The 10,582-nt window shown below is 54.1% G+C and overlaps 1 protein-coding gene across 2 annotated transcripts in view; it reads right to left on the reverse strand.

Moving 5' to 3' along the window:
* ONECUT1 (one cut homeobox 1) overlaps positions 1-9,587 on the reverse strand; it is a 39,262-nt gene extending 29,675 nt beyond the window's left edge. Inside the window, exon 1 of one of the 2 annotated variants that reach the window (XM_036033741.1) lies at positions 8,200-9,587. In XM_036033741.1, coding sequence (XP_035889634.1) covers positions 8,200-9,304 — 1,105 coding nt within the window. In that variant the 5' untranslated portion in view covers positions 9,305-9,587. The remainder of the gene's footprint in view (positions 1-8,199) is intronic. The other variant, XM_028507144.2, reaches the window with a different exon arrangement.
* Between the last annotated feature and the right edge of the window lie 995 nt (positions 9,588-10,582).

Here is a 10,582-nt window from a genome sequence, read left to right on the forward strand (position 1 = left end):
TTGAAAGGACATTTAATAGCAAAGATTAAATTGCCTTAATGAACGATTTTTGTGACTCCATCAATATTCGAAGCGCGTTAGCCACTCCTCTCACGCACTTCACCTACAGTGATCACGGGTGTCACTAGGTGGCGCACTTCGCTCGGTTATTTATTTAATTTTCGCCATTGATCTATTTTAGAAGACAACAGGAAAGGAAGAGAAAAAGCACATAGTATTGTGTTCCTTTTGATAACCTCTCTTTGGGACTATGAGATCATCACCAGATTCGAAAACGAAAGCAATGATTTCAGAAAGTGTCGATTCTGAGTGCCCTATGGCATATGCAAAGGAGGGTGAGAAACACATGGATAACTGGAAACACACGGTATTTGATGGAAACTGTAAGTTGCCCTTTGGATGATTGCCAACATATATACAGAGTTTTAGTCAATTTATTATTTTTTAGTGCAGAGTCCTAAAATATGAATAATAGGCAAGCTTTGGAATAGCAAGTCAGGAGCTGATGTGAAGCCAAGAAATGTAATTGCTGTGCAAGTGCAGATCAGAAGGCCAATGCCTGAAAGTATGGGAGGTTTGGGCCTTTGGGCCCTCCTCCAGGCATGAGTCCCAATGGACTGGTCGTACCCACAGAACACATCTAATGAGATGGGTCTTGCCCATCAATAATTGTTTAAGTGAACAAATGGATAGGGAGACTTTGGTTCCACATCCAGCGCTGTTACTGCCTTACATTCTCCCTGGCTGCTTCTTCAAAAGAGAAGAATAAAAAGTCTTGAGTAAAAAGGAAATAAGTTTCCATAAGTAACTCTCTTTGAGAGTCCCAGAGGGAAGACACACCTCCCTAATGTTGAGACCTTCATTATGCAGAGATGTTCTAGATTGGGTATCTATGACAGAGAATCAGACATTTCCGCATTTGGGGTCCACTGACCTGGCAGACCTGCTCTAGTGATGGAGGAACGGGGAGAAAGGTCAGAGGGTTCTGGGCTGTGACCTGAGAAACCTGAGTCCCAGGCATCAATGATTTCCAGCTGTGCTATCACAGTTAAGTTATTCAGCCTCATTGTACAGAGAAACAGGGGAAATAATGATAATTACCATATAAACTAGTGGTTCCCAAACTTTCCTGAACATTAAAATCACCTCAAGCTCTTAAAAATCCCAATGCCCAGGACATATTCTATATCAATTATAGCAGAATATCTAGGGGTATAGCCAAGAATCATTTTTCACACTTGATCTTAGACAAAAGGCTGAGAGGTGATGGCAGGAATCTTTTTTTTTTAAGATCCCCAAGTGGTTCCAGTATGTAGCACAATTTGGGAGCCACTGGTATAGACAGTGGATATTAAATGAGAATATTTATGTGCCTAGCATGTACCTAACAGAAAGTGCATAGCAGACATAAACTCCTTCTCCGTGAATTGGTATAAAAATCTGATAGGTGGTATTCCAGGGTCTGGTTCTATTCAGCTGTTGTCTTTTTTTTTTTTTTTTTTTTTTTTTTTTTAGATTTTATTCATTTATTTTTAGAGAGAGGGGAATGGAGGGAGAAAGAGAGGGAGAGAAACAGCAATGTTTGGTTGCCTCTTGTGTGCCCCCCACTGGGGACCTGGCCTGCAACCCAGGCATGTGCCCTGACTGGGAATCGAACCTGTGACCCTTTGGTTCTCAGGACTGCGCTCAATCCACTGAGCTACACCAGCTGGGACCAGCTGTTGTCTTATCAAATTTTCTTGCCAAGATAAGAAAAAAACTCCTAGAAGATAATTTGATCCAACTTTATGATACTATATTTTTGAGGAACATAATGTGATAACTTTATAGCAAGACCTATGATAAAACATAAATCCATATGTTTATATTAAAATAATCAGATTATCTTCTGATTGGTCTGGTCATTCAACCCAATCCTATCATTTCAGGAGGACATAAAGCTTCATTAGTATTAACACACTTGTGTTAAAATAAAAACTTGTACAAATCTATAGACAGAAAACAGGAATTTATGGTTGTGCACTAAATTCATTCACATTACAAATACATTTTTTTCTTTTTACTGAACTCTCTGAGGCTGGCAGTTTCCATGTGGAAATAATATAGCTTTTCCCTCCCAAATGTGCATATTCATCTTATTTATACACATAATGAAAATAGTACTTAATGAATACTTGTTTTATCCAGAATTATAAGATATCTACCCTCCAACTACCATGACTTCAGTAAGATCCCCCTTCTGTAGCTACCCAAGGGGACCATTAGATTTTTTCAAGAGTGTGGGAATCCTGCTGTTTTCAACGGACTGAAATAAAACTAGTCATTTCTCATCCAATCTGACAAGGTTCCTTAGTTAATTTAAACATTAAGTTGGTGTTTATTCCAATATACGGAGCTTACAGAGAACACTGAGCACTGTTACTTCAAGGACGAGGCTTCTAACTGTGAATTCTCTGGAGTAAAACACCAAGAACTTCCTTGTAAATTACTCACCCTCATCAGATTTCAGGTTTTTCTTTCTTACAAGAAAATCAACAACAAAATTTACCGATATATTCTGTGAGAACTGTTTCCTCTGAGAACTTTGGGTAGCAGCGTCTGTTTGATTAGCTGAATTCACCATGAATGTGGAAATGATGACATCAAAACAGTCCATGTAACAAGCTCCTTAAAGACCTCGTAGATTAGAGATGACTATAGATTTTCCCCAGCACGGATCAAAGGGACTGAATTGAACGTTTTAGCTTAATGATCCAACCCCTGTCACACCCATAGGGACTCAAGTTCCGATTTTATAAGCAGGTGTGCACATGCACTCAGATCCGCACAGGACGCTGCCAGAGAGGGAGGAAAAGATCAACCACCTGATCGACGAGAATAGGTTTGATCTTTTCGATTACTTGACTATGGCGATGTATATTCCTAGCGGGCTCTTACCACTTCTCACAAATTTCTGAATATTAGCAATGAGTTTTCGATTTCTCACTACAACTCTTCAAAGACATTCCAGCCACCTTTCCAGGGGCGAAGAGAAACTGGACCAGGCAGCAAGCTGGCGGGGCCCTGTCCAGGGTCCTGACGCTACCCCAGGGCTCCAAGCCGGTGGGGCTCCGAATGCCCTTTCACCCACTTCACAAGGGAGGAAACAAAGACCTCCAAGCTCAAGGCCTCAAAGCAGCCTCCTAACTCCAGTCAATAGCTGGAAGGGGAAACCACAAAACAAAGGAACCACTAATCCACCCTCCCAGTCCTACAGTCCTCAGCACCAACCTCCTGCTTTTGAAAGTCAGAGCCACCTTTTCTACTGTGATCCTGCTTTTCTCAAATAAAAACATGCCAGCAAAAGTATAATTCAGATAGAAAATCCAAACATGCATCTTGTTCGGATAGGTTAGGATTGGGGTGTACTTTGAGGGGATGGCAATTTTGTCTCATCACTGGGATAATACTAAGGCATTGTTGGGGACCAAGATAAATCCACTAGGTATCCCTTTCTTCCTCCTCCAGTCTTTTCCTATCAAAATAGTTATCGTTTTGAAATCCCTGGGACAGTTACGCAGAAGGTTGAAAACCACAGAGGCTTGCTGGGCTCCAGGCCCGCAGGCCCGCAGGGGGCGCGCACGCAGCTATCCAGCTATCGCAGCACAGACCGGCTCGCAGGGAGAGGGTGAGCCCGAATGCAGGCAGGAGTCTGGCTCCCCGCGGCACGCTAGCAGCTCGAAGCTTGAAGATAAGAAAGCGGAGCCTTGGGCTTTTAGTCGCTCTGCTGCTACAACACAACTTGCTATTGGATGGTACAGTCCATCCCAATTGTCAGTTGCAAAACCGCAAGGGCAGGGCTGGGTCTCTAGTGACCACAGGCAGCCCTGGGCCAGGAGGGTCTCCCTCAGGCCAACTTTCTCTGGGCACTTCCAAGGGGTTCGGGTCTGCCGGCAGGACAGCCTGTGGCCCTTTGCACAGGCCGATGTTTATTGATCTCCAGCAGCTGTCCTCCTCCATACACTTACACCAGAGTCACCACACAATAGCTGACAAGCCTCCTCAAGCCCCAGATGCAGGTCTTCTCCACCCTAGTCTAACCACGTGCACACCTCCTCCTACCCACACGCACTCCTTTCTCTCCTCATGGTTTGTGCTCCCTAGTGGGGGTGGCAAGAGAAAACCTTGTGCCATACCCTTGATGAGTCAGACATGGACTGCAAGAAAGGCTCACACAGAACTTTCTGGTAATTGTCCCCAGGAGTGAGGCCTTTTGGTTTCCTGCTGAGCTGGTGTGTATGGGATCCCCAGCCAAATCCCAAGGTATATGGCCACCGTTTGGCCAGGGGGCAGGGTGTGCAGAGAATCTGGGAGCCCTAGGTCTTCGCCTGACAACTGGCCTGTTCCTCAAGCACGCTGGAAAGAGGCCATCCCAGGCCTTTGGAGGAAGCCCTCCTCAAGGGATTGGAGACCCGAGCGGTCGGCCTCGCCCCGCCTGCCCTTTGTTTCAGCAACCGGCTGGGAGCAGCTGTACTGTGCAAGACCCGCTTGGCGCCTTCTCCTCCTCTCTAGGGCCCAGGCACTCTTCCAGTTCCGGCGTCCCACACACCTAGTCCTGGCTGTTCTCCCGGCCCAGCACAGGAGTCTTCGAGGATTAAAGTAGTGGGGTTCCCAGAGCCAGCATCGCACTCCTGCTTGGCTCCCGTGGCCCAAGAGAGCAAGGAGACAGTTGGAATGTCACTGGCCGGGATAAATATTAACAAAAAGCAAATGAACTTGCTTGGGGGCCTGTTATCAATCAACCCAGCCACAAGGCCACTTATGGCAAACACAGTCCAGGTTTGCCAGGGTGAGACTTTCTCATGGCCACCTCCTGGCCTGATATTCCCCCCACTCCCACCCCCACCTTTTTCTAAGTTGTTCTGGAGCAAATTCTGGTCAGTAAAACAGCACAATCTGGGTGCAGGAGATCTGGTTGGCTCCTTGGCACCCTTTGGAGGTTTCCTTGCCTCCAGATATCAGAGAGACCGAGTGCCCCAGCACACAACCCTACCTGAACCCAGGGCTCTTGGGCCTCACCTCTTCCTAGGTCCCTGGTGCTTGGTGCTTCGCCAGCTGGTGGGGGAGGGTTGCAGCCTCTTCCTGAGCTGGCAGCTTCCCTAGTGTGTTGGACATCTTCCGGAATCTTTCATTGGAAACTAATCTCCTCGAGTCTTAATAGGTACCCATGACACAGGGGGGGCACCCACCCACCCTCATAGCCCAGCCCGCCCACGCCACCTGGGACGAGATGGGGCAGCACCAAGTATTGCACTGAGGGAACATATTGATTTTTAAAGGTAGTTAATTTGGTAAGAATTTCCTCCTGTCTCCTGTCTTCCACCAGCAGATGTAATTTCGTAAGAAGGCGCCTCCCCAAACACGCTGCCACGTGTGGAGGGCTTGACTCTCCACAGCAAGCTGTGAGAAACCTGGGGTACAGGGAGGAGCATAAAGAAGCCACTCTCCCACCACCAATGGAATCGATGATGGTGGGCCCCAGTCTTGCACGGGGTAGGCGCTAGGTTGACAGGTCTTTGATTGCAACACCTAGCAAAGCTGTAAGGAACATCTTGTAAGGAACATCTTGGTGCATGGGAGGTGGCAGTGGGGGGCGGTCGGCAATGTTTCACAGCTGCAGCCAACATGCCCCGCAATCCATTTTAAGTCTCCAGAAAAGCCCAGTAGAGATCATTGAGAGGGTTCATGAAATGACTTCCCTCTTATTTATTTTTCTAAATGACAATGTTAACAGAATGGCTCGTCGTTCTTTGGTGGCTTAAAATAGGTCGTGGCTTTTGCAGCTTCATGGTATTGCTCTCCATTTGCTCAGCCAGTGCCCACATTCCAGCCCTCACCACCCCTTTAATTAACCTAAAGAAAGGAAAATGAAAGAGATGACGCTCCATCCGGGTTTTGGGATTCGGAGTCCGTTTGGGATTAGGGGCCAAACATGTGTCCTACAAGCTTCTCTGACTTCCCCCACCTCTGGAAAAGGCCACATGTCTTGGGTCGTGATGACACACACAGGCTGCTGGGTACCAACCAGGCAGGCACTCATTCGATAGTCTCCTGGGTCCCGTGAGCCTTCTCTAGCAAGCCGCTGGTGCCTTTCTTGTGCGGGTCGCAGTACTCGGGCTCCAGCTCAACAGCACTGCAGCACCCATGCGTGGGGGTCGGAGGGCTCTCCCGCAGGCCAGGGCCCTAGGCTGTGTTTCCAGGGTCCAGGGGTAGTCTCTGAACAGAACCTATCAGTCTGTCCTTCCAGGGGGGAAGAGGAGGTAGTGGGGGAAGAAGGAAGGGTCACTTAAGTCCGGAGCAAACGCCTTCAAAGGGTGGCAGGTGGGGAACAGGCTTCCCTGGGGGCCCCCCTCCATTTCCACTACACGCCCCCCTCCAATCCCCGCGGGCCTGTGCAGGCGCTGCCTCCGTCAAAGGTCCTGAGGCCGGGCTCCAGTCTGGCGTAGGAGTGTGAAAAGGCACTGATCGCCCTGGGCACCGGCAGAAGCGGAGCAGTCTGGGAGAGGAGTGGCGGTTTCTCCCATCCCGAAGGAGTTTCAGCTGCCCTCAGGTCTCGGTCAGCCCGCAGGGGAGGGAGGGCTGCGACAGGGCGACAAGGCTAGAGAGTGGAATCTCGGAAGCCCAGAGGACATCAGGTCACACCTCTCCTTTCCGGTGCCCCTACCCCTGGCTTCCCTGCGTGGTGTCTTAGCTTGGAGCGAGTGAGCGCGGGGCTGAGGCTCAGCCTGCGCGGCGCTGGGGCGAGCAGGCCACGAGCGCCCAGACCCGAACGCGTCCGGGCTGGAGTTGCAGGCCCGCGGGCACGCCGGCACCTGCTTCCCTCTAGCTTCTCATTGGCCGGCACGAGGTGGGGGAGGGGGCTCTGGCCTCTCGGCTTTGATTTTAGTCAGGGAAACTGCTCAGAGCCCCCGGCTCTGAGAGGATTGACTGTCTCTCGTTCTCCAGGGACGAATTAATGGAGAACGATCAGTTAATTAACAAACCGGCATACCGGCTTTTACCTTTCTCTTCGCCAGGACTCAGGCTTGGGCGCCGGGCTGAGGGGGTAGAGGGAGGGAGGGAATGGACGCCCGGAGTCAATCAACTCAGCCCCAGTCTCATCAAAACCGAGTCCGCCCTCCGCTACCCCTGGCTCTGTCTCCTCTCGTGGCTTCTGAGAGGAGGTCACGGAATCCAAACGAAATCCCTCTGTGCCCTTCAGGCTGGGCTCAGCTGTTCCCTCGGCTATTCGGCGGGCCAGAGCCTTGTCCACACCTTGGCCTGGAGAGGCGGGGGTAGCTACATGCTGTTTCTGTGCAGCGCCGCCTAGACCTTCCCGCTAAACTTCGAAACGCCTGGGCTTCGGGGTTTCGGTCCCGGGAGACCTCTGCTCGAACTCTTGGGGGCTATTTCCACACTCCCACTCTCCCCTGGATTGGAATTCAAATGGGGGGGGGGGAACCACGCAAAGGGATAAAATGAAAATGCAAAGTCCTAAGCCAGTGGGCAGTGAAGACTATCCCTGCGCTCCGCTCGAAGTTCCCTTGTGGCACCTTCAGTCTCCCTTTCCTTTCCACAGCCGGTTGCGAGCGCAGAGTGCGCGCTAACCTTTACACGGCGTCCCCGCCATACGCCCACAGCTCCTAGGCTTCAGAACCTTTTGCGCGAACTCTGACTGCGCTCTCCATCCCCGTCCCACCCTGAGCCCATAGTTAGGCGGGAGGGGGTCACCGCAGGGAATTGTGCCCAACATTGGCAGACAGCTCCAGCCTAGAGACCGGGCATGTGCAAGGCGCGTAGTTCCACGGACACTTTGCCTCCCTCTCCCCAAACCTGAGTGCCCAACCGAGAAGCGACGCACAGACGGTGTCTGGCCAGGTGCGGGGACTTTTTCTCCGTCTCCGGCAGTGCGAGCTTCGCGCGCTGTCTTCCAGCATATGCGCGCCCCCGCAGTAGCAGGGACCGCACCACTCAGCTCCCGGAGCCTTGCGCAGCCCGACACACGAAGTCCTGGAGGAGGCTGTTTGCTGCCAGGAGCCGCGTGCTGGCTCTTCCAGGCCCAAGACCCCCTTTCAGGAAAAGGAGGACAGGGTGAAGCGGTTCCAGCCCTCTCTCCTTCCCTCTCTTTTTCGGTCCCTAGTCTTCCCCACACATTCGCGCCCAACTCCTTGAACCGCTCACCTGCTAAGCGGAGCGCAGACATGCGCTGGAATTCCGGCTCCTGCAGCCACTTCCACATTCTCCGGAAGGTCTCCCGGCCGGACTTGAGTTTGCTCCAAGGTTTGGGGTTGCGCAGCAGGTCCGAGAGGGTCCCTTGGGAGCGGCAGAGCACCCTCTGCGCGAAGATGGCCTGTGGGATGCTGTAGCGCTTGAGCTCGGTGGTGATACGCTGCGCCACCTCTTTGGTATTGATCTCTTCCATCTGCCCTGAATTACTTCCATTGCTGACCTGCGTACCCGTCACGGAAGGGTTGGGCTCCCGGGCTGTGCCCAGGAGCTGCCCGTGGCTCTGGGCGTTCAGGTGGGCATGGGGGTGGTGCGGAGGAAGGCCGTTGATGGGTACCATGCCGGCCGAAGTGGGCGTGAGGTGCTGCTCCCCGTGACGGCCGAGCATGGCTGGGTGGTGGGCTTCGAAGCCGTTGGGGGTGAGCATCTTGTCAGTGGGCATGGCTGCGCCCGGGTGAGCATAGTGGGGGAGCCCTTGCTGGGAGTTGTGGATACCGCCCAGACCGGAACCGGAGAGGGGCGAGAGGCTCTGGCCCATGCCAGCCACGTCCTTGTGGTATGGGGTATAGAGGTTATTCATGGAGGCCAGCCCGCGCTCGTCCCGCATGAGCGTGAAGCTACCGCTCACATTGCCCGCCAGGCGCTGGTGGTGGTGCGGGTGGTGGTGGTGATGGTGGTGATGGTGATGGTGGGGGAACTTGTCCGACACGGTGGAGATGGGCGGCAGCGGCTGCAGAGGGGTTAAAGTGGTGTAGGTTGTGGGCATGCTCATACCTGGGGGAGTCTCGCAGGCCATGGTCATCGTAGGGTGCAGGGGGCCGGCTAGGCTGTGTTCGGGGGCCCGGTGGTGGTGGTGGTAATCGCCGCTGCCGCCGCCGCCGTCCAGGAGGGAAGCCATGCCCATGGAGCGCGGGTGCGCGGGGGGCAGGTGGCTGCCGCGGTGCGCCACGGAGCTTCGCGCGTGGGGGCTGCCGCCCAGCAGGTCGGCAGGAGCGGGCACCGGCTCATGGCTCACCCCGTGCAGCTCGCCGATCGCCTCCATGGTCAGCTGCGCATTCATCGTGATCCGGGCGAGCGGGCGGCGGACACAACATCGATGAGGCCGGACAGAGGCGGCAAAGGGCGCGCGGAGTCCCGTCTTCACATCAGCTGCCGGCGACTGTTGCCTTCTTTCCTTCCTCTCACTGTGGGGCTCTGTCTCCCTCTCTGAGTGTCTCGCCTTCCCTCTTGCCCCCACCTTCCCCTCTGCGTCCTCGGCTCCTTTTTTTTTTTTTTTTTAATATTAATTTCCAAAAAGGATCAGCGCAGTTGGGTGAGCGCCGTGTCCCCAGCCCCCTCGCCCCTAGCCCCCTCTCGCTCCTCTCCTTCTTAGAATTGTGAGGTCCCCGGCTCCCCTGACTTAGCTGGCGCGCCTGCCGCGGCTGCTGCCTGCCGGCGCCGCTGGCCAGCTCGAGCCATGGCTCGGTTACTGTTGCAGACTCTGCGGCCGCGGTGCCGCCGCCGCCGCCGCCGCCGCCGCCGCCGCGGCCCGCCCTCCCGCCCGCTGGGCGCTGCGCGCAGGCGCGCGGCTCAGCCCCGCCCCCCCAGACCCCGAGCGCGGCCCAAGACGTCCGCGTACCGCTGTGGGAGGGGGTCCCGCACCTTCGTAGCAGCGCGGGGCAGCGGGGTTTGCGGCGTGCACGTGGGGAGGCCCAGCATACAGAGAGACCTGGGGCAGCCGCCGCAGCCCCGGGAGACTGGGGCCTGTCTCTGCTCCCTGGTCCGGATGGGCTCTGCTCCCAGTCCTGGGCTGCGTTTGCTGGGCTCTCGTGCCGGGTGGCGCGCTACGCCTGGGAAGCCCTCGGCCCTCTCTCCAGCTGCCGCCTCCCGGCGCAGGTTGCCCGCGATGCTGATACTGTGTCACCACTCCTTCCACCCTAGCCTTCTAAGCTTTATCCTGGAGGGCTTCTGGGAGTCCGCAATCTCCCCATCCTCTCGGAACAAATATCTTAAAGGCCTCGGTCAGCTTGGTGGCTCTTGACCCAGAAATCTGTGACCTCCCTGATAATCCTCTGCCCACCTCTCCCCCCTCTTCCATGGTCTGGGGAGAGGAGCGATCAGTGCCAAGAGTCGGGCCGTACCTCACTGTCTCCCGCTGCCTGGGTCCTTCTCTGGCTCAGATGACAATTAAGGGCGGCGCGTCTGCTTCGCTAATGACTGTGTGTGTGTGTGTGTGTGTGTGTGTGTTGGGGCGGGGAGTGCCCTGGTGGGCTCCCATGTTAACTTCTGGGCGCTAGTGGGGACACCGTGTCTCCGGCCGTTCCCGCAGTTTCGCCGTGGCCTCCAGGCGAAGCACCCA

This window comes from Phyllostomus discolor, chromosome 1 (genome assembly GCF_004126475.2).
Source record: "Phyllostomus discolor isolate MPI-MPIP mPhyDis1 chromosome 1, mPhyDis1.pri.v3, whole genome shotgun sequence".
NCBI lineage: Eukaryota > Metazoa > Chordata > Mammalia > Chiroptera > Phyllostomidae > Phyllostomus > Phyllostomus discolor.